General features: G+C 38.6%; 1 protein-coding gene across 7 annotated transcripts in view; it reads left to right on the top strand.

Annotated features, from left to right (window-relative positions):
- Window positions 1–25,162, top strand: part of NAV3 (neuron navigator 3) — a 445,847-nt gene that overhangs the window by 195,932 nt on the left and 224,753 nt on the right. For all 7 annotated transcript variants that reach the window (XM_089524052.1, XM_089524051.1, XM_089524050.1 and 4 more), the window contains exons 2-3: window positions 16,901–17,018; window positions 17,640–17,692. In XM_089524052.1, the coding sequence (XP_089380178.1) occupies window positions 16,901–17,018; window positions 17,640–17,692 (171 nt within the window). The remainder of the gene's footprint in view (window positions 1–16,900; window positions 17,019–17,639; window positions 17,693–25,162) is intronic.

The following is a 25,162-nucleotide window of genomic DNA, read 5'->3' as shown; positions in this document are numbered from 1 at the left end:
GTCACCCCATACATGGTACCTGATCATTGGCTTCTTTTCTGCTATGAAATGTGCTGTACAGTATTTTCATTTAAATTATGGCCATTATTTCTGAATTTGCATCTATTCATATGAATTGGGATACTGAAATTATGTGCACATCCATGTCTTTCTTGCTATGTAGTACCTCTTTTTTTGCTGTTGTATAAATGGCTCCCCACTGGTAGAAGACGAATGTGTAGATCATATAGACAGATAAATTTTATGTGTCTATCTATCAGTGCCTAAGATCTTATTAATTGTGTATTAGAATTGTGTAATTATAAATCAATTAGTTCTGAAAGGGAAAAATGAAATGTTGCTTTCAGAGTCAGCTTGTAGAAAAAGATCTATATCATGCTCATACTTTGAAAATCATAGGCTGCATCAGATATCCACTGGATTAGATTCAGGATTTGGCTCTGTTCAGGAAATCTCCTGAAGGTAGTGTTGACCATGACTAATTTGCCCATTGATTTCACCTATTCCACTCTAAGCATGGCTACAAGCCTATATTTTCAAGTAACAATTTCATACATAGTCCTTGTGCTCCATTATGCTTGCTTGTTTTTTCTTTCTCTTTTGTTTATTTAATTAAATTAACATTGGCTTAAAAATCAAAAAGACCATTATGATTAATCCAGTGTATTTATTGTTTTACATCAATAATTTGCCTTACAAACAGTATAGCAATAGCACGTCTGACATGGTTGTTTTTAAGATATAAATTGTTTTACACAGTAAGTCTATAATGTGTGCATTTCAGTTTTCATTTATAACAAACAACTCTGTCTGGAAGTACAATTTATGTAAAATTGTTAAATATTTAGGTGAGATGAAGTTTGATTCTAGAAGTCTTTAATCTCCATACAATGCCCTAATTTCTCAACCCTATTGATTCTTGAAGGATTTAAATGGAAATGAAGTGAATAGTTTTTTTGAATTCAGCATATACTATAATTATGTTAGAAATCTGGTGATCATCAAAAGGCATTAGAACTTCAGTTTCAGCGAAGAGGCCATATATTCTGACAGGAACAAGGTGTGCATTTAAGCATAATTACATAGTTTCATAAAGTAAAACCAGTACTGAGCTGTTCACTATATTGTTGAATAAGTGAGCTTAGCTCATGTGGAGAAAAGGAATCTTGAAAATGTTTCATCATCAGAATTAGCTGAAATATGATCAATTATTTATTGATACCAGTTAAACAACTTCTGGGGTCAATAGACGTACTCTGAGAATCTGAGGATTGTTGCTTAATTGAAAGTTGGATTATATTCTTACACTTACTCATTCCCACTCTGTAGAATCAAATTAAATGAATTGCTTTCTGTTTTGGCTTACTTCTTACATCATGTGCATCAAAAGGATAAACACCAAAATTTAATGTTAAATCACTTCTTTTTAAAACAAGGAGCTATTTACTGCTAAGGGCCAGCTGCAAAACACACACAGTCATAGTAAAATAAAGAGCTCAGTTGATTAACAAACATCTGTTTTATTTAGGAAAGCAGAATTGTCTGCAATGAGAAAGTGCAACTTGTCTTTACTTGTGGCAATTACATACTTATCTCAGGTGCATCTACACTGCAGAATAAATGCAGTTCAACACTGCTTTAACTGTCTCCATTCTATGGAATTCTAGGGGCCCGAACAGACAGGCCAAAATAAAGCTGCTTTGGGTCACTTTGGAGGTATGATTTTAAATGATGCATGCATCCTAAGAGTCCAGAAACTGTGCCAAAGCTCCTCTTTGGCGCAGCTTCTGGCCTCTTAGGATGCATGCATCATTTGAAAAGCATACCTCCAAAGTGACCCGAAGCAGCTTTATTCTGACCTGTCTGTTTGGGCCCTAGGATTTTAGTTTTGTGAGATATTTAATAATAATAATAATAATAATAATAATAATAATAGGATTTATTTATATGCCGCCCAATCACTGGGAATCCAGATGGCTTACAACAGAGGGATAATAGATGGTTCCCTGCCCTCAGGCTGACAATCTAAAAAGACACGACACAAAAGGAGAAGGGAATGGTGGTGGGGAGGGGATCAGGTCCAGCATTCTTCTCTCCCTCTGAGGCCTGGACCAAGGCCTGGAGGGAGGGCTCTTTTTCTTAATCGAGGCCGGGCCTGATGGTGCTGGGCCTGTCCTTTCACTTCCTCCCAGGCCAGAAGAAGACAGTTGGAAGGAGGGCTCTTCTTCTTCAGGCCCAATGGCGTTGGACCAGTCTTTTCGCTCCCTCTAAGGCCAGAAGATGACAGTTGGAAGGAGGGAGGGGAGGGCTCTTCCTCTTCAGGCCCGATGGCGTTGTCGTCTTTGTCAGAGACCTCTGATGCCACAACATACTACAAATCCCATTGATTTCCATTGACCTTTCATGACTCTCTCTCATCCCCCAACTAACCTAAACATCTATGGCACCACATTTCTTGTCTTGTCTTTTTTGCCTGCTAGCTGAGGATATAGAACAAACTCTCCCTTTTATAAATTAAATCTGTAACTGTTCAATGGAATAATTGCTCAATTGTTTAGATGTTATAGTTAATTAATAATAAAACTTTTTTTTAAAGGAACATTTTACTTGTTTGCCTTCAAGTAATTTCTGATATATGGTGATGCTAAGGTGAACCTAACATAGGGTTTTCTTGGCAATATTTGATCAGATGGGGGCTGCTTTTCCCATTCACCTAGTGGGTTTCCACTGCTGACCAAAGATTTGAACCCTAGTCTCTAGAGCCATAGTCTAGCACTGAAATCACTATACCATGTTGGCTTTCTTTTATTAGTCACTGCCAAATAATGTCTTTTACAGTTTTTTCACTGACATTCAGGCCCTCCTTGACCCTAGGCATTAGCAATGCTTCCCTTTCTTGGCAGTGAATCTGAAAGGACTAACTTAGTTCAATGGCTTTTCAAGTGTGTATGTTTGGTAATTAAATATGGCATACTGAGTAAACCTTGTTTGTGTTCTGTCATGCCTGCTAACATCAATGCAGGGGGCATTCAATGTTTGTCATTCCGTTAGATTATTTGCCACTCACCTGTTAAGACTAATCACTCCAGTTTGCTTGTTTATGACTTGGTCAACACTTTAGTACTTTCCTCTAGTGCAGATTGCCTCTAAATGAAAGGATTTGCAATGGCTTGACCTAATAATAAAAAGTCAGAAGAAATAGGAATGTCAGCTCTGTGCAGTAGCCCTCAATGGAGAGGAAGCTGCATGTACATATATGCCATATCCTCCAGCTGTCTCAGTTTAGTAAAGACAATCCTAACTATCAATCTGTCATCCCATTTTTCTGGCTACTTTAATAATGTCCTAGGTTGATTCTCCCCCTGCCACTTTCACAGATTATTTCAATTGCAGCAAAAGTAGTTTGCACTCAGTTCAGCAGGAAGAGAGGAGGGAGTGGAGACTTGCCCATCCCTGAAGAATCAGGAAACATCTGCAGTCATTCCTAGCTGGTGTGTATAACTTTTACTGTTTTGACTAGACTTTGGTTTTGCTTGGATACATATGTCCCACTTTTCATCTGTAAAACATTGGCAGGTATGCATATGCCATACATGTAGTGCATAGTGCATAGCCAAGGTATGCATATGACCCATCCATCCATTGGCGAATAGGAAATTTGATGCAGTCCCCTCCACCATCCATTAATTGACCAATGCTATAAGCAGTTATTAGATTAGGGTTCAGTTGGACTGGGACCAATCTCTGTGACAAGATGGAATACTAGCTCTGGGGAGTTATCTCTTTGCTCTGTTCAGGATCAGCATCTGTCTGTGATGTGTGAATAACAAAATTTATAACTGCAAATCCCCTTAAACTATAATACAGTTCCAAGAAGATTTGTAGTAAAATGAGAAAGTAAGTTCAACATTAAAAACAATGACTCCTGGGAGTATTTTAAGAAAGGCTCACTTCAGGCTTTACAGACATGAAAGGTGAGAGTTCTGATTCCAAGAATTTGTTCTCATCATAACTGAAGGGCTCTCACAGACCTTCCAGTGTGGTTACTGTCACACAAAAGGTCTATTCATTTCCACTATATAATTTACACTAGGAAAGAATTTTTGGTGTTGTTGTTGCTATTAAAACATTAGGAGTCAGAAACCTTGATCTACTCTGGAAGCCTCCTTGAGTTCCTGTACTGAGAGGAAGGTGGGATACAAATAAATAAATAAATAAATAAATAAAGAATCGATCAGTACATCCTTATACCTTTAGGATAAAATAAAGGAATGAGGAAAGGGTCTTCTTTTCAGAAAGAGAAACTAATTTTACAGTGAATGTTAGAACATAAAGTTCTTGCCCTTTTTTCAGTTATTATTCAAAGCTTGACTTTGTTGTTGTTATCCACCCTCGAGTTGATAGTGATTCATGGTGACCGTGTAGATGAGACACCTCCAAGACTCCCTGTGCCCCACTGCTCTGCTCAGGTCCTGCAAATTCATACCCATGACCTCCTTAATAGAGTCTATCCATCTAGCATGTGGCCTTCCTCTCTTTCTGTTTCCCTCCACCTATCTGAGCATTGTTGTTTTGTCCAGAAAGTCGTGCCTTCCGTTGATGTGTTTGAAGGAATGGCAGCCTAAGTTTTGTCATCTTGGTTTCCAGGGAGATTTCTGGCTTGATCTGCTCTACGACCCATTTGTTTGTCTTTTTGGCTGTCCATGGTAACCTTAGCACTCGTCTCCAGCACCACATCACAAATGAATTAATTCTCTTCCTATCTGCTTTCTTAACTCTCCAGCTCTCACTTCCATACATGATAATACAGAATACAATGGCTTGTATGATTCTAACTTTCACACTTGTGACTAGCACTTGCCATTTATCATTACATACACCAGTCATTTGTAACATCTATAGCTTCCCCTAGAGTGAAAACTGGAGAGGGCTCCTGGTTGTGTGGAAAAGGAAATCTGAGCATGTTGCTGGTCACACAACCAAGTAACAGTTAACCCCTGCTGAAATTCACTCTTCTATACAGCCATTAAAGGTACAGGAGCCTTCTTCAGTTTTCAATCCAGCAATCCTATGAGTCCCCACCTTTTATTTAACACACCCAAATCTGATGGTTTGATTATCATTTTAAGGAGAAAACCATGTTTCCTGTAGTGATCCCAGTTGAGAATGTTGACACAAGATATGTCAATGTGATCTCTATTTTCATTGCAACAGTCTTTACTCGTTGTTCAACTGGGTGATGAATCTAGATGATGGATCTAGATCTAGAGATCGAAAGCCAATCTGTGGTGGTTTTCATTTTAAAATGATTACTCAGTTTAAGTAATGCTTGCCTCTGTTTGGGATCATTTTGACAGCTACTGATTTTTTTTAAAACTGCTGACACTCAATACCACAATTAACAGTTGTGTGATGTGTCACTGCCAGAAGAGTCATTATTTTCAGTAAGACAAGGCTGGAAAACATCAGCTGTCAGGCCTCCTGGTTTTTGCAGCAGCAGTATGATGATCTAGCTCCTTCCTGTGGTGATCTTCAGGTATTGCAAGAGAGACTATTGCCTGACTGCAAAGAACAAGACCCTTGTGCCTTCTGAATAAAAGAATAAAACATTCAAACACACACACACATACACACACACAATCCCTTTCCAATTTTACAGGGCATGTGTTTTTTTGGATAGCACACACCACAGATTCTTTTTGTTAATATTCAAAAAATCATATTGAGCTGCCCTAAAAAAATTATTATACTAATGCAGATTTGTCCGCTTCTTCATATGGCCAAGGATGGCCACCTTATCTTGTACTATGTTCTTATGAAAAACGACCATACTGTCATTCACCATAAATGTTTTCAGGACTTAAAAATTATATTGAGTAAATCAACTTGAAAATAAAACCGAAATAACAAGATGGTTTATTGTCTTAAATGGTTAAATACCTGCCAGGAATAGATTGAATAAAAAACAAGTTACCATAATTATTATGGTAGTCTGTAAGGTGTCATGCTTCTCAAGCTCTTATCTTTCAGGAAAACTGGGGGAAAAAGTAAGTTGCACTGATTCAGTTGTTCTTAAATTCTGACCTGGATTCCACTCCAACAAAATTTCAATACTAGGCAGTTTAAAATGTTCATCAGCTTAAACAGTGCTTGGAAATAAGTATGAACTTCAAAGGCTGTTCATGATTGGTACTCCTAAGATTTCTGCTGCTTATTTCTGAAATTTCTAAAATTTTATTTAATTAATCAGCATTTAAGAATGCTAGAGAATGCAGACATTGTTGGATGGAAGGCACATTGATAGTACACGTTTGCTTGCCAATGAACAGAGAGCAACATTTGTGAATTAAGATATACATTTTTTCTGCCTGCTTGTTTTTTCATCTAATGTAATTGATCTACTATCAAAAAGAGTTTTTATACATCCAAAAAGTGACAGAAAAAATAATTTAAAAACAATTCTGCTGCTCTGAAATGGTTGCTATACAGCTAGGATGGAACTGATAAGACTGGGCTTTAATTCAACAATAAAATAACTTATCATTCCTGAATATCTTTGTGCTTTAGTTACTTTTAAAGAATATACTGAACTGGAAATTGGAACTGATTTGCTACGGTCCTATGTAAAGGTTGGCATTATCCATGCACTGGATTGCTTTGCAGAACAACTCTACACTGGTTAAGGTGGTTTAAAAGAGGTTCTAAAAACTGTCTAGCTTGCTTACAATAATATTTTGCAGCTTGTTTTACCTCTCAAGATTGTATTTGTTATTACAGTACTTAGAATAACTTGGTCCTGAAACATTTAATATGTTAAAGGTTAAAACAAAATGTTTACGAAATGCACTAGTACCCAGTACAGTTGGTACAATATAAATGACCTATAACCTGGCCAAATTGTCTTCTTCATGAATCAGGTGGTTGCATTTTATACCAAATGAAATTTGTTTAATTCATCCAGGTATTTATTTAGAAATAAATTACTGTACTTGTAAACCACTGACTGAGAAATATTCTTTGAGGTCTTGCAATTTTTAATTACACACACACACACACACACCAGTATACAAAGACCACCCATTTCTCATCCATTAGGGTTAGGGTTTTACTGCACAGTAAGCATTATAGTAGTCCATCCTGCATAATCAATGAATGCAAGGTTGTGTTGTCCAAGGCCACAGCTGTAATATGAGCCTAAGCTTGTAAAACTACTCCTTGGCACTGTGTTCTGAGCTTTCTCATTAGTATTAGAAGCTTGGAAAGTTACATACTGTACTCCAGTTTCCCAGATCCCACATCCAGTATGGCCCCTGCGAGCTGGAGGATTCAGAGTTGTAATTTTTAAGAAATCACCTAAATTTAACAAGATCTAATTCAAGAGCTTCCAAAAGGGCATACTTGCTGTTTCAGAGATAGCCGTCTAATACAAGTAGGTTTCACTGTCTACATTTACTCCATCTTGTCTGGATTTATTCTCAGTTTGCTCACCCACAATCACTTCAAAAATAACTGGAGATACTGTTTCAAAACTTTCCGTAGCCACCCTGGGGTATGTGGATGACAGAGATGAGTATGATTTTTATACTAATGACACTTTAGCACAGATATCTGGATGATTTCTGGCAGTAAATTTCATGTGGATATTAAAAGGCATTGGGACATGATGGAATCTTTTGGCACCCTATAGATGCCTACAGGGTACGACATAAATCAAACTGGCTTTTGGGCGGGTTACGGGCGGGTTACGGGGTTGAGACGGCCATGGTCGCCTTGGTCGATGATCTCCGTCTGGGCATCGACAGGGGAAGCGTGTCCCTGCTGGTGCTCTTGGACATCTCAGCGGCTTTCGATACCATAGACCATGGTATCCTTCTGGGGCGCCTGGCAGAGGTGGGAATCGGGGGCACTGTGCTCCAGTGGTTCCGGTCCTACCTCTCTGGGAGGTCCCAGATGGTGCATCTGGGAGACGTGTGCTCCGATGAGTGGGCCCTTAAAACTGGGGTCCCTCAAGGAGCCATTTTGTCTCCCATGCTATTTAACATTTACATGAAACCGCTGGGAGAGATCATCCGGAGACATGGGGCGCGGGGTTATCAGTACGCTGATGACACCCAAATAATTTTCTCTATGTCTCCGACTGATGCAGTGACTGAGGATGGCGTCTCTCCTCTCGTGGCCTGTCTGGAGTCAGTAATGGGCTGGATGAGGGAAAACCGACTCAAGCTGAATCCAGAGAAAACGGAGGTACTTGTGATAGGTTCCCCTGGTCCAGGAATGGCGGTGGTTCCACCTGTCCTGAACGGGGTCACGCTCCCTGTGAAGGACTCCGTGCGCAGTCTGGGGGTGCTTCTTGACTCGTCGCTTCACCTGACTGCTCAGGTGAATGCGACGGTCAAGAACACCTGCTATCAGCTTCGGCTTATTCGCCAGCTGCGCCCATACCTGACCCAGAGGGACCTTGAAACAGTGGTACATGCCCTGGTAACCTCGAGACTGGACTTCTGCAACGTACTCTACATGGGGCAACCCTTATACCAAACCCGGAAGCTACAAATGGTGCAGAATATGGCAGCCAGGCTGGTCACTGGTACTTCCAGGGCCAGCCATATAACACCGGTGTTAAAAGATCTCCATTGGCTGCCCATTCGCTTCCGGGCACAATATAAGGCGTTGGTGATTACCTATAAAGCCCTAAATGGCTTGGGCCCGGGATACCTGAAGGACCGCCTCTCCCCGTATATTCCGCCCCGCACCCTCAGAACATCTGGGCAGCAATTACTTAGGGTACCGGGGGCTAGGCTCACCTCCACTATGAGGAGGACTTTTTCCATCGCCGCCCCGGCCCTTTGGAACACACTGCCCACAGAGCTCCGCTCGGCCACCTCCCTGGCCCAATTTAGAAAGGACTTGAAAACCTTTCTATTTCAGTCTGCATTCCCCGAATAAAGTCCAACCAGACCTCCATCCCTCTTTAAGGGCAAGAGGATCGGCTAACGGGGCTTTTAGTTATGTTATTTTATTTTTATTGTATGTATTTTTTACTAAGTATGTTGTTCATTTGTATTTTATTTTACTGTGAACCGCCCTGATCTTTGGAAGGAGTGGTATAAAAATAAAAAATTTATTATTATTATTATTTATCTACTACCACTTTCTTTTATGATTCCTTGAGGGATGATGGAACACTGTAACACCATGCTTCCTGAAATTAATTTGAATGAAAAAACCAGGCTATAATGGGCAATAATATCAAAAGTTACTACAATGTTGCACTCTTTCATCCATTTTCTTGTGTATCTCATCAGCTAATGCTACCAGGGCTATATTCTGAGACCTGTCTAGGATAGATCTTAATAATAAATCATTTGTATTTTCAGTTGTAAGTTGATTAACAAGGTTTTACAAATGTTTACCTCTCTGCCTATTTTAGAGCCAGGAGTCAATTGTAATAAACAATGTTTTTCAAAGTTATATCACCAGATAGCACATTCTGTTCAACTGTGATTTTGGATGGTCTGCCTTATAAATAAGCCAGAAAGCTGCAAAGGACAATTTTGAGTCTTTAACATAGTTTTGCCTCTCTCACTTTATAGCTCATGGGACAAAATTGTCTCTCATTAATGTGACCCATGGAGGTTATGGAAGGGTCAAAGTACAGGCAGCCAAAGGCTGGTACATGCTTGGCAGCTATATCTGTTGAGTCTCCTGCTGGCTGCCAAAATTAGTACTTGGAAAGGCTGTCCAAAATTTGCTTGCTGTGGAAAATGTAAAATTTTCTTGTATTCATGGAACCTGGCTGTAGTTTTTACTTGGCTGTACAGTGCTGGCACAGTGGTACAACAGCCCAATAAACTAACTTGAAAACTATCCTTACATAAGCCAAGAAAGTGTGGCCTTTTGTTGTTGTTCTTGCTGGCTTGATTCTCATATCTGAGTTCACTATTGTATTTGGTGTGCTCTGTGTCGTATTACTGTCACATCTCTATGTGTTTGCCTACTTGGTAAGCATTTATGCCTATGGATTCCTGAGCATGGAACTAGAATTCATGATATATAAGAAAAAGGACAGGGATGAGTAAATGAAGATGGGAGATATGCATATTTCCAGTGATCAATGTATACATTTTATTTTTGTACCGTTATGAGTCCCAACAGTGAAGCATTAACTCAGTCCATATTTCCACATGTCATTAGCAGGTTTCCCCCAGTGAGATGCTATCCACAGATGCAAACATTAGTGCCAGCCCTTTCCCCATTTAAGTAAGTAAAGTTATGATCTAGGAGATTCCATTAGGATGGGCTGCCTCTGCCCTTAATGACCAACATCTGTGGCCTAGGGATCAGGACTTGTCCCTTCTCAGATTTGATTCCTTCTGCCTTGTGAGAAACACTGGGCTTATTGATATAACACTGTCTACTTAATAAACCATGTTTTGGGACTTTAACTGTTAAAGAGGGAAGTTTATTTTGCAGAATCATGCTATCCTGGAGCCTACTCACATTTCATCGATATAGACTCATATTCCACTTTAACTATATGGCTGCATCCTATGGAAATCCTGGGATTTGTAGTCTGAGCAGACTACAGGGATGTACAAATCGGCTTGAAGTGCTGGTGTGGGGATGCGGTGTTTGGATGGTGCACACCAACCACATGGCAGGCGGTGTCACAGCACTCCTTTGGCATGGTGTTTATACGATACGTGTCAAAAGGAGCACTAGAAAGTGCCACCGCTATGACCAGGGTGCCTTTATGCTGGCTCTAAAAGTAGCTGTATTTTGCCATTTCTTTTAGAGCTGGCAAAGTGCTGGATTGTGGCCATAGTGTGTGGTTCCCACAGCCCCAATCCAGTGCTGAAAGGGGCGGCAGGACAGTGCTCTATCAGGATGGTCTTCAGAGCTCCTACAGCTGTCTGGTTGAGAATTCTTAATACCCTTCCTAAACCATCAGTCTCAGGATTCAATTGGATGTTACCATGGGAGTTAAAAGTGAAATATGGTGCTACAGTTGGGTAACATGAATGGACCTCTGGTTAAAAAGTTTAAGGGATGTTATTTAAAAAACACACACAGAGGGAGGGCAGATAACAAGTACTAGCATACTGTTGAAAAGAAATTGCCACAACTCTCTTGCTTACAGCTAACATCCTTCAGCCCAGAAACAGGTCCAACAGCCCCTGAGCTAAGCATGTTCTAAAAACATTCACCTGTGAAATGGGGGCCAAAGACATGTGTACCACTCTTACTCACAGAAAAGGATATCACTAAAATACCTTCACTGTTTATGGGTAAAATTCCTTCCCAGGTCTGTCATCAAGTGCAGAGAAAAAACAAAACAAAAATAAAGAGGGTGGATCAGAAAGATGCCCCAGTGATTGGTGTTTTGAGGAATGAAACAGACCATCGTATCTTAACTGGGCAGAGAGGGAACATTTCCTTTAGGCATGCCCAAGATGAGTGCCCACTGACCAGGCCAACCAACAAGTTGCATTGGAGAGGGCAAAGTCACAGCAGCCAGTGCATGCCATGGTGGACACTTGGAAAGTCATTCAGCATTGTAGGAAGCAAGTGAGACTTCCTTGCTCTACTCCACTCTCTGCAAGGCAGAGATAGGGACCCAATGAGGCTGAGAACAAACATTAGATTCTACATGTTTATTCCTCATTTCTTTGCTCATGTTCCATCTTAAACACAAAGATCCTAAGCTAATAATTTGGCTAGTTAAGCCAGAGTTTGTTGCTGGGGACATAAGAGGGGTTCTGGTTTAGAACAGATCAGGATTTCCAGGATGCAATAATCAGCAAGAGTTCTCAGGTACAAATCATGCTAGAAGTTTCTGTGAATAGAAAAGTATCTGCATTGCCCATGTTATCCATCAACCTATGAAGTACAGAAATAGGCCCTGCCCCATAGCCCTTTGTATCCCTAGTGTCCCTTCAGTTGGATAACACATGAAGAAGGCTATATATTCTATATTAGAGAGACAGAGATCTTGTTCTAGTCACCTCCAAACATACAGTAAAGCAGGGTTGGGTATCCTTCTATTCACTGTTTCTTTTTTCTTTTTTCTTTTTCCTTTTGGCAACCATATATCATGCAATGTGAAGTCGAAGGCTTTCATGGCTGGCATCCATGTTTTTGTGGGTTTTTCGGGCTATGTGGCCATGTTCTAGAAAATTTTCTTCCTGACATTTCAGATATCATGCACCTTTTGTTTTATAAAATAGGTACATGGGGAGCATGGGTCATGTTTTAGAGAAGAATGACCCTCTGATAAGCCTCTGAAAGCAGGGGAATGTGGTCCATGACAGGGACAACATTAGATCTGCCAAAGTTCCTGAAGCAGTGTGAAGTGGCAATATTAAGGCAGAAATGGTGGAGGCAGCATTTGACAAGAGTGTTAATTCAGATCTTTTCCAGTTGAAATTATGTGCAAAAATTTTATCTATATTTGGGCAGATACAGTATAATTTCCTTTGCTGTTCTAAAGTAGGATGACAAATAGTTCAAGAACACTTGAAACAATAATACCAAGAAGTTGTTACTTCCTTGCTCAAACTGCCCTCTCATGTCTAATGGTTCATGTTGCAAGCAGTTATGGTCTACTTCTCAACATACTTTGGGACCACACAAGTGCTGAAAGTATTCTTTTATGCTGTCATCTTGTTGAGATTGGTCTGCTAGGGCTCAGATAATTCTGGCTTCCTCTGTATGGTATAAGCAATTTGTGTTGAAAGTTGTTTTATAAAGGACAGTGGGTTAAGAGAGAACCCTTTAAGGAAATGAGTAAGTCAGCAAGTCATTCCAGATTTTGTTTACTGAGAAGCATTAACAAAGTTAAGTCATGACTCTGTCAGGACAGTTGGCAGTGACTAATGCTTCCCATGTTTTTCTTTACATGTGACCTTTCATGGTGCCTATTAATGTAAAATTTTGAATAGGGAATGATAATTGAAGGCCGAATGAACAAATAAATAATAAAACATGTTTTGCCAATGAGGGTGCCTCTCCACTTTCACTGATGAGGCACAGCCTCTCACAAGAATTGGCATCCTGACAAAATAGATGCTTTTAAAATAAAGGGCTGACTCACAACCTTTTATCTGAAACATCATTTCTGTCATTTGCACACTGGATGTGGGAGTGAACAGTAAGTTTATTTATGTGTTGGCTTGTCAGGAATTTCTTTCAAAATAGGGTAGTAAAGGAGCTAACTGGGAGAATGTACAAAGCCACATTCTCACTTTAGCTTGGCCTGTTACTTCCTACGGCATAATTGGAAATTGAAATATAAAACTGTGTAGCTCAGAAGCATTAGATAATTATCAGCTGTTGTAACTGATAGTTCTATTTTAAAATAGAAGCCCATGATGGAAAATACAGATTAAACAAATACCACATCTGGAATGCAAATGACATGGGGAATAGAAGTCAGCAGTGAAGCATTAGAAGAATGTATAAGAGGCATGTGGAACTTTAAGCAGGTGCTTATTTAAATTGCAAATATCTTTGTAGTATAAATACTTTAAAAAGAAAATGTCATGTATGAATGAGCAAATGAAGCAAAAAGACAAGCAGAAGAGAGAGTGATTAGAACATGGACTCATGTGTTAAAATGATGGAAGTCACTGGGAATTCAGATGTTAAAACATTAGCTGAACATAGGAAACAGAATCTGCCTTATCCTGAATTGGAGCAGCCAGTTACACTGGGTGGCAGCTACTTTGCAGACAGGAGTCATTATTTGTCTTCCTAGCCATTAGTGACTGAATCGATCCACTTCTGCATCTTAAGTGTGTGTTGTACCACTGAACTTTAAGTCTTCTCCTTCTGTGCTTCTTCATGATGAATTTATTATGGAATTGCCACATATTATTCATGTACTACACAATGTCATAACCACACCATTGATCTTCTCAGTATTCTCTATACTGCTTCAGTTTTTTGAGTTTAGAAAATTTGGCTTCTGAGGACACCACTGGAAAGTACTGCACATGACTAATGCATCTGGGAATAACCTTGTTTGAAAGATACATTGCTAATTTGTTTATCTCTTTGCATATGATGACGTGGACTCCAGTCCCAAGAATTTTGCCCCATTAGTGCATTTGTTGGACATTAAAGTGGTGAGATACCACAAACTATATGCTAAAACACCTACCTTTCTGTGTTTACATCAGATAGCAACATTTCATTCCTGTTTCTGACTGTCATCTCTGGTTCATTCTTTCTCCCACCCAAGCTGCCAACTTGTTTCCACTGTTAACATCTTTGCTCTTAACTGTCAACACTGTATATTTCTAGAATATAAGCAGCACTAATATGACCTCTATGTATGTGTTACTTTCACAGTCCTCTGTGGGCTTTTCAGCATGTTTAAACATAAGTGACAGAACAAATGAAACTCTCTAACCAGATCAAGAAGCTGGAACATTGTTGCATACAGTGAACTAGAAATACTGTACAGTAAACCAAAGGGTTGTGAATGACAATCTTAACTGAACTTACAAACACAGCCTTCTCACTTTATTTTTGATTGCTCTAGAATAGGTTTATTGTACAAGAATGGCACTTTCCATAAACTCACAAAGAACATAAGAAAAACAGCTGGATCAGACTAAAGGCCTACTTAATCTGACATTCTGTTCCTACATTGGTCATAGGCCCACAAGCAATAGCACTCTCTGGCTTGTGAAGCCAAGCAATTGCTCTTGAGAAAGATACTGCCAATAATAATGGTAGTAATGTATATTGCATTGTGCTGTATTGTGTTGTTGTGTATTGCTTTATTTATACCCTGCCCTTTTCCTTATGGCGATTCATCAGATAAAGAAATACAAGTACAGGCCTCGGAGGTGGAGAAGAACTGCTGGACCTGATCCCATTCCCCACCACCACTCCCTTCTCCTTTTGTGTCGTGTCTTCTTAGATTGTAAGCCTGAGGGCAGGGAACCATCTAACTAAAAGATTGTATGTACAGCGCTGTGTAAATTTACAGCGCTATATAAATAAAGGTTAATAATAATAATAATAATAATAATAATAATAATAAGTGGATGAATGGATGGATGGATGGATGTAAAAATAATAATCTAGCTACAGAGGTTTGTGTGCTGGTAGCTTCCTGGTTAGACTACTGTAATACCCTCTACTTGGAGCTGTTCTTGAAGCTGCAGTTGGTGCAAATGGCATTAGTTCAATTGTTGACTGTATTAACATGTAAACATCATATAATCTCAAAAGAATTGCACTGGCTGCCAATATGCTTCTGGTCTGATTTCCACATGTTTATACTTATCTTTAAAGACCTGGGTTGGGACCTTGATACCTGAAGGAACATCCGCTCTATATATACTTTCCACAGAATTGAGATGTGCTGGATGGGCCCTTCTTTGTATTGCACCAAATGAGTGTTAGGATGTGGGAGAGGGCCTTCTCAGCTGTGGCCCCTCAATTGTGGAAAGTTTCCCCATTGGAGGCCCAATGCACCAACACTGACCAAGTAAAATTATGACGATTCACTAAAGCTTTTAAGGCTTAGCTGGTTCACTCCAAAATGTTTATACACAAAGTTTTAAATGGTTTTGACCTTCTTAACTTATTTTAACATGGCAATGTGTCTATTATGCTTTTAGTATATTTATTTAAATTGTTTCGAAATTGTTTTAACCTGCTTATATTGATTAACTTACACAAAAGCCCAAGAACTTGTGATACAGAGTGAGATATAAATATTTTGATAAAATAAATAAAACAGTAAGTAAATAAAATGACATTAAAATGACTGTGTGTGTGTGTGTGTGTGTATCATATAAAACATATCTATGACTAGACTATGATTCCCGTTTTGGAAGAAAAGAGGGATAAAAATTCCATAAATAAATAAATAGTAGCCACTGATGCTTTATTCTTCATAAAAGGACAAGGACTTCCAAAGTATTTCAGGTTTTCAATAAAGATAGCTGCCTAATTTTGATGGAGCATATGTGTTGGAAATAATTTTGAGTGGATAAGTATGAATACACACACAACACATGTGAAAATTACTTATTAAGACCTGGGTGTCATTCATACTGCAGCCCACATCCTGTAATTCACACATTCAGAGATCTTCAGTCCTTACCCACGTTACCTTGTTACTCATGCTTTCATGAACTACTGTGGCTAGATTGTGGGACACATGCAGGTCATGCTGCATGCGCTGTTACATTACTATTTCTTTTGTTTGTTTGGAGCCCGGAGGAAAGAATAAGTCAAAGGGAAACTGTCTTTTTGAGAGGCACTTCCCATTACTGTTAAATTGCCTCCTGGAATCACAGGCAGCTGCCACATAGATGTCCTCTAGATATGAGGTGTGCACACAAAACATGTAAATTGAAGTGAAGTATTTGCACAAAAATGCTGGTAGAAATGTATGGATGGTAGAAATGTATGGACTTGTGCTTCTGTTCATCAGGTATGTCACAAACTAGAACTGTAGGAAGGTGCTAGGAAGTCTTTTTAAAAAATTAAATACACTTAAAATAACAACAACCTAGGAGATTGAATGTCACATAGGATGCTTAAAGCAACACAATTATCCAACAAGCTTTTCAGTCTAAACCTATTTCTGTGAACTACATTAAAATGAAACTGATTTTTTGACAGGAGTTTTCTTGGCAGTCTTAAAGGGGCTTTCACTTGGTCACAGTGACTGTGATGTTTCATTGTGCAATAAAATGATTCATTCAAGGTTCAAATAAAAAAATGTGGCACAGGAACAGACTTTTAAAAAAATGTTTAAAGTTTTATTTTTTTGCTGTGACTCCTTAAACTGGAATGTTCTTCAGAGCTCTGCTGATGTATAAGCCAACATTTCTTAAGAATTTTTATCATCTCTCTTTCTCCTTCTATTCTGCAGATATACACTGACTGGGCTAATCACTATCTAGCAAAATCTGGCCACAAACGACTCATCAAGGACTTGCAACAGGACATTGCAGATGGAGTTCTACTAGCAGAAATCATCCAGATCATAGGTAAGACCTGGGATCTGAGTGCTATTGTATTTTTCATCCTAGAGCAAACTTAACTGGGAGATGGGCACTGGATAGAGAGACCCAATTCAAGCTGTGAAATTGTCCTGAAGAGTGTGTGTGTTTGTGTGTGCATGTATCTATGTATTTCCCTTTCCATGACTTAGTTTAGCAAAAACAACAAGAAAAATTGGTGTGAATATTAAATGTCTGCTTCACCATTCTTTTAGTGTCCAGAGAACTATGTTTCACACACTTGGCAGTGTCTGATATCAATGCTTCATTGCACCATATGTCTCCAATGTGTGCATTTTATTAGCTGGGGTGGTTTATACTTTCTGTGATGCCTTGAAATTGTATCCTGATCCCACAAAGACAATTGTGGAAGATTTCATGTCAGCAGTCATTTGCTGGAGAATTAGTAGCAACCTCCTTTGCACTTCCCCTTTGCATGATTTGTGCATGAGAAGGAACTGCTGCTAACAAGAGTGTGTGTTACTGTAGGCTTTTCAGCACACTTAAGGCTGAAGTTTCTATATCTACAAAATATTCATGTGTATGTATTTACTTTCTCTTTTCTGGTCTTCTTGATTAGCCCTTTCACTCTCACTTGCTTTCCCTCAGCAAATGAAAAGGTTGAAGATATCAATGGCTGTCCCCGAAGCCAGTCTCAAATGGTAAGAATCAAACTATTTCTGTGTTCTGATATCATGTCTGCATTTACTAGGACATGCTCTATTGGCTATGCATTTCTCTTAAAGCTGATTTTTTGGGGTGGGTTATTTCTTAAACATGGGCATAGTTCAACCTTGTTTGCCAAAAACTGGTTCAGTGAACACAAGGCAACCGAAGAAGAGAATACCATGAGCATTTTCAAATAGATTAATTGTTAATGTACAAATCTCTGCATTCTTTAGATGTATACAGATAATTTCATTTCAAAGCCATTTTAAAGACAGCACAGAAAAGAACTAATTGTAAGTGGAGTCTTTATGTCTGGACTACTAGTTTGAAAGACCACGTTTGCCAACTTTTAATGAATATTAATAGCTTTTCTGCTGGTCTGCAATGATGTCCAGTGAAATTACTATGATTTTTAGAAGTGGTCCTGAGTCTTGAAGCATGTGTTACTTCTGCTAGAATAGACATTTCTACAGAGCTAAAAACAGGAAGCACTGGTAGATGGGGTAAATTCCAAAGCAATTATTCTAGATAGGAAACAGAGTCATATTTTTGTGGTATTTATTAAATATCAGTGACTGTGGCTGTTTGAAAGGTTCATTGTAATATGCTGTGTAAATGGCAGTTGGAGCACTAGTTGTTCCAGCTCCCTCAGTTAATTTGCTTTCTATTTGTTGCTGTTTGTTTTTGTGACATCTATAGACTCTTATAAAGTATTTCTAATTGCTTAATGGCATGATGACACATTTTGGGTGAAAACTGTTGTAGCTGTTATAATGTTAGTCTGCTAACTTTCAGTATGACACAGGAAACTGGGAATGCTAAAATTAACTGTTTATTGACAGGCTGCTTGCTAAAGCAAAACTTTAAGCAGCAGGTGGTGAGATTCTGTAAGAGAAAAAGCATTTATTTGAACTAACATAATTTCTTTTCAGTGATTTTCTGCTAACATTTTTAATAATTGTTTTTGAAGGAGCTTGTGAAATATTTAAATTCAGAATCTTGATGTGCAAACACCCCAACTTTGTTTCTCCACTGCAGTAGTGGGCAGTTTATATTATATACAAAATAGATTTCCTAGCAACAAACATGCAGACCAAGAAAAATAACACGAAGAAAACGACATTAATCACAGAAAGTGATTAATAGTTCAATATTTACACGTACTATAATTCTGAATACAAAATCCTGGGGACATAAAGTTAGTGTAGTTGTGTTTTTATACATGAGATATGTATCTGCAGTGCATCTAGAGGACCAGATGCAATGGGAAGTGCTATTTCATTGAAAGGACTATAATTCCATGGAGGTGATATTACACTGGATGCAATCCCAGCAGTTTTGAGACATTTGTGCTGGCATGCTCTGAGCTTTTGGCACAGGTCAGCCATTTTTTATGGCATGAATGCACTACTTTGCTGGAGAAGCCAAGTTGGTGCTTTAACTCTTGCTGGTGTTTAACTGGTAGACGCAGAAAGGAAACTGGTTGGTTTAATGATTTCAGTTTGAGTACCATTATCCTGTGGTGCAGTTAAAGATGGGAAGTGAAAAGAAGAACTGCTAGGTCAGAAGTATATTCTACATTAGGACATGAGTGGGTAGCTTTTGCCTTTGTTAAAGGGTATTAATGAGTTAATAGTTCTATATTTCTGGAAATTTATTTTTGTTTCTTAAAAAGTCAGTTGTGGATTTGTGGATTTTCAGAAATTTGGGAATATAGAAGTATAGAGCCTAGACTAGAACAGTCTTCTCTGATTTCAGAAAACACAGGTGTCACACAGTTGTTGTTTTCTCATGTGGTTTGCCATGATATAAACAGGAAGAAACAGTGGGTCAGGGGAATTTTTGTTCAGGCTTCCATTCCTGTTCTAATTATTGTTTTACTTATAACAGGTGCATGATATTTTAAGTCTATTCATTGGGACTTTCATTGCTATATCATTGTCATGTGTAGAGAAAACAACCATGGTGAATTTTATTTTATTTTTTATTTTATTTTAATTTTTTTTCCAAAATTACAAGCTATAGGGTATTTTAAAGGAATCTACTAGAAAGAATAGGAAAGGAAAACACTATAATAAAGAGAATAAAGAGTATTGGCACTATTGGCCATTTCCCCCCACACCCCAAACTTATTTCAACTATATTTTCATATCTAAAAGACAACATACTTCTTGGAGACCGTTTATGACACTCGATGGCAGTAATGGGGTAACAATAGTGGGGATTCCTAGGTGGTGTTGGATCACAAATCTCATCATATATTACCAGTGGACATACTATTGGACTGATGAGAATTAGAGTCCAACAGCATCTGGAGAGTCATGGGTTCTTCAGCCCTGGGCAAGAAGAAGGTGGTATTCAGCTACTTGAGCAACTCCTGAACTGTGATAGTTTGTTTTATAGACTAAGGTGTATTGTCAGGAATTTAGATGGCTCTTGTGCAGTTGTGTATCTCCTTTCTCTTCTGCATACCACAGAAGCAATTAATATTTTGAGTGGCCATGAAAATGTAGCAGACTCTCTAGGCCTTTTCCGTAGTTTTAATTTGCTAATGAGTAGTTCTCTTTTTTATCCCTTTCTCTTAATAGGTGTCAGGCAACAGCTATTATTGAAGATAAACCATGGCATCAAAAAGTTATGTAGCAAATAAACACTGTAGTCAACACACAATATTGTTTTTAAATTATATCTCTCGTTTTAAAAAAATCATTAATATTTTGTGACTCTAAAAAACTGAAAATCTGGAAATATTTAAAAGTGCTAGTGTGGCCTTTATGCATCAAGTCTGCTTCTTATTAAAGGGATACTGTCAAGACTAGCAGTTAGGTTAGTCATCCTTTTAAGACTTTGTTTTTAAAAGGAAATGTTTAGCTTCAGAGAAGTCAAAACTTCAAAGCTTTGTGGATTAAACCATGAAATAGCAAAATCTTTTCATATGCTTATGACACTGATAATGTTTTTCTGAATGGTGCTAGGTTTTACCCAACATGCACACACAGAAAGCATTGAAGATTAAATTAAAATTAAAAATCTTGTAGCTTTGTAGCAAAAGCAAAAAAATTGAAAGAGAAAAAAATTATTTCCATGTGATGGTCTGGAACAGAGTTATGTTCCGGAAGCTCCTCAGTTTGAGATTGTTCTACTGTCTAGCCTTTTCCTATATTCTTTCCTCATTTTCTTTTCTTCATTGGTTTGTCTTCTCCCTGGAAGGAATGGAATGGGTCTCTGTCCTAATACTCCAAAAGGTCAAATATCAGATTCTCTACTTCCCTCTCTGGTCTGGAGGGTATGTTTAGCTCCGTATATTAATGTCATTTTTTGTGTGTGACAGACCCTTTGAAATACCTTACATGTCACAGATACCCAGTTGGGGTTTAGAGTTTTCAACTCATGGCCAGTCTTTTATTATAAGAATTTTCTTTTTGGCTTGGACATTTTCTTAGGCATTATGTTTTCAATTTGGATTAATCACTTCATCCTCTAAAAGCTAGCTTCCAGAGGAAGGAAGTGGGGGTTCTGACTGTAGGACAAAGAACCCTGTTCTTTTTGAAGATGGGTTAGACTTCAACTATCCTCCAATTTATTACGGATGGTTACAACATTGAATTTACCCAAACTGATGACCAGTCTACTTTCTAGCTGACTGCTTCCCGGTGGAAAACTATTTGAGCGTATTACATAGCAGGTCTCATTGCATTGTGAACTGTTGTGTGGCATGCTCTCTCTGTATCTAGGAATGAGGCTGACATGTCAGAGAGGACCAGTGTAGACTAACACTTGGGACAGAAACAGAAGCAAGGCCAGTCCAATATACCTGATACCACATGGAACAGTAGGAGTTCAGAATGGGTAGATACTATTTATTAGTAGACTCACCATTCATATATAGACCATACATGTACAAAGGAAGAAATAAACTGTGCTGTAGCAAAATGCATTTATAGAAATCACACTCTTCTGTGCCAAAGCTTTGACTCAGCTACTACTATTCTTTGCCCACCTCATGATGGCTTCATCTTCTGTCTTTGCTGGTGCTCTTCTTTCTTCAGTATTCTCTTTCCTTTTGTCAACTTTGAAGAGCTCCAGCAATCTTTGCTCAGCAAGATACTGAGTAGGACAGGACAGGTCTTATTCAAAATGCTTTGGATCAGAAGTATTTTGGATTCAGGAGATAGATAGATAGATAGATAGATAGATAGATAGATAGATAGATAGATAGACAGACAGACAGACAGACAGACAGACAGATTTTGGAATATTTACATAAACATAATGAGATCTTGGAGATGGGACTCAAGTCCAAACATGAAATATATTCATGTTTGGTATGCACCATGCACCATATAAACATAGCCTGAAAGTAAATTTATACATAATATTTAAAATAAATTTGTGCATGAAACAAACTTTGTGTACCCTGAGCCATCTCAGTGGAAACAAAAGTGTCCCTGCCTCAGCCACCCACGTGGATGATTTTGGAGTGTTTTGGAGTTTGGAATTCTGGATAAGTGCTACTCAACCTGTATTGGGGCAGTGGAATACCATAACATATTCCCCTTCTGGAGCCCTTTAACTGCCATGGAATTCTGGGATTTTTAGTTTAAGGAGGGGCATTTAGAATTCTAAGCCAGAGAGATCTAGTACCTCAAACAAAAAAACCTCAGGATTCCATAGGGTATTGCCAAGGCAATTAAAAGGGAATTCTAGCTCTCTAATTGTATAGTTTAAAAAGATCCCAGTTTGTTATTTGAACTGCCATCCTCCCATAGAAATATAGCTGATGGGCCTGCTCTCATTCCTGACATGCCGTATAACTGCAGAGCTGCCAAACAAACAAACAAACAACAAAAAGACCCACTATATCTCACCCACCCCAAAATCTACACAATGCAAACAGGACTTAGTGGGTAAGCTCCCATGTAGAATCAGATAACTCTGTGCAACATTTTCAAGACTTTCTGGGCTTTTTAAATTTAAGTTTTGTATTTATTTCCTATTTAACTAACATCCAACATACACCTGTATTCCAGTGTGTACTTTGTCTTTAAACTGTTGTTCCTCTTGTAAGCTCTTCTTATTTAATGAAGTCTTATAAAGTAACATGCCTCCAAAAAATTAACACTTGGTTTTTCTGTGACCCTGTTAAAGTGGGTGGAAGCCACATATTGTAGGATGATGGCTGGTGCCTCATTTTTAATTATTCTTAATGCCTCAGCACATATTATAGTCACATGAAGCCAACTGCCATGGCAACATCTATGAAATCCTGGGATTTGCAGTTTTGGAAGGGATAGTTAGAAATCTCATCCAGAGAGTGCTAGTGTCTCACCAAAGTACAAAGACCAGGATTCCATAAATGCAGCCACGACAGTTAAAAATGGAACCATAGCACAATTATTATGTAGTGTGAAAAGGGATTCTATATAGAAAGTACTTTAAAGCAGCCTTTATTAGAATCCTGTTTTTTCACATATATGTTGCAGTGATTATGCATGTAGTTCTTTTAAGTGTTACATTGTTATATTACATACTAAACAACATTATTTAATATATAATTATGATATATCTTGGTTGACATTTTAAACTGAATAAAATTGGTATCACAAAGCAAATTAAAATGAAATCTAGAGCTATTGGTGGATACAAAGATTTTTTAAAAGAGTATTCATCCAATTGACTAATGTATCATATTCAAACTCTAGGCTTGTAAAACTACAAAGGCAATAGATGGTAGAAATATTCTAGACACACCTGTTGGCTTCAGGAATGAATAAATTTCTGCTAGAGTAACAGAAGGATTAGAAAAATATGTTGGTTTCATCACAGTGTATTTATATGATATTTTCAAAGGAAACATGTTAGCATGCCAAGGATATAAAGAATGTCTAGAATGCCTCCTGGTGTTCAAAATAGCACCAGTACCAATACCATCATGTTCAGTGTGTATTATTCAAATGAAATGCAGGACCAAGTGGAAGCTGACATTTCTCTTGTTATCTGAGAAACTCACAGTGAGCATGTTGCTGATGAGGTAAGCATTAGGATCTTCATTGATTTATGAGGTCTAAAGAAGTGGATGCATGTGTGGCATTGAGCAACTGTATTTTTGCTCTGCTTGGAAGAAACTGAGGTTGTTGGACTTATCTTTAGGACATTTGGATATATGAAGTGGCAACCCCTTCTCTCAGTAAATGTTTTGTTTTGACTTAGAGTCAGGCTATGCATGTGAACCATGGTCAAAGGACCCAAGTTTATTATTGGGAGGTCGGGTAGGATGGCAAGAAAAGGGATCAGAACAGCCAATAACAGACTGAGCCAATAACAGACTGATGTTGAGAACTGGGTTGTTAATCATAATTCTAATTATCTAATTAGCTTGATTGTGCATGCTCTGCTAGCTTTCTATGCCCAGAAAGCCTTTCTTTTCCCAAAAGAATAAAGGTGGCACTATATTTGAACATGAATTATCTGCTCCACATTTGTGGGGGTCCTTTGCAAAGCACTCTTTCAGAATCCTTCTTCTGTCTATGAAGATTTTAGATCTTTAAACAGAACCCTTCTTCTGTCTATGAAGATTTTAGATCTTTAAACAGAGGCTGGATGGCTATCTGTCAAGGCTTCTTTGATTGTGAGTTTCTTCCCGGCAGGGGGTCTCTTCCATCTCTTTGATTCTATAATTTTGAGCTCTTTTAGGCTTATCTGGCATTGCTGGGCAGCATGATAGGCACTGGTGAGAGTATGGATGGGCAAGTTGAGCATAGCCAGGCAACTAGGACTGGCCACCACACTCTGAATGTATTGTCAGACATTAAAGGGTAGCTTAACCCTGCCACAAATTGCACAAAATGCTGAGCTGACTTTTTTCCCAATAAGTGAATAAGGCATTGGAGGCAACAATAGTGGGCCTAGGATGATATTGACACCACCACCCTTCTGTTTTGTACCCATATTCTAATAGGAAATGGTCTAAGGACCTCATCACATGGAGGCACTTACGTGGGTAAAACATTGCTGAACTGTTGCAGAAGTGCTGAAAGTGGGATCATCCATTATGCTTGTAAAACATATTTGAGGCTTCCTGCTTTCCTTCCATTGTCAAAGCGTTTGCGGTGAAGCCATTTTTTGAACGGATATCCCATTATTTAAAAAATGGCTTCTCCTGGCTTCTCCAGGAGCCAAGGGCTATTGACTAAGGGTATTGACACAGGACATTGAAAATGTCCTCTTCAATCTGTTTCTAATCCGGCTTTTTGGTATACAGAAGATCTCTGGGAGTTGAGATGATGAGGACGATGACTGGGGCTCAGATGTAGGAAAACTTGACTTAAATCCAGTGAGAAACAATATAGAGAACCTAGAAAGCCTTTTTCTCTGCAGACACTCATCTGTGAATTCACATCCAGCCAAACTATTCTGGGTGCTAAGGGGCTAACTCAGGGTGATAAGTGGCTAACCTTTCCCCA

Source organism: Sceloporus occidentalis, unplaced genomic scaffold, assembly GCF_023333645.1.
Source record: "Sceloporus occidentalis isolate IW3139 unplaced genomic scaffold, rSceOcc1.0.p SCAF_5, whole genome shotgun sequence".
Taxonomy (NCBI): Eukaryota; Metazoa; Chordata; class Lepidosauria; order Squamata; family Phrynosomatidae; genus Sceloporus; species Sceloporus occidentalis.
The sequence above is the reverse complement of the archived record's forward strand: the minus strand, read 5'-3'. Positions and strand labels throughout refer to the sequence as shown.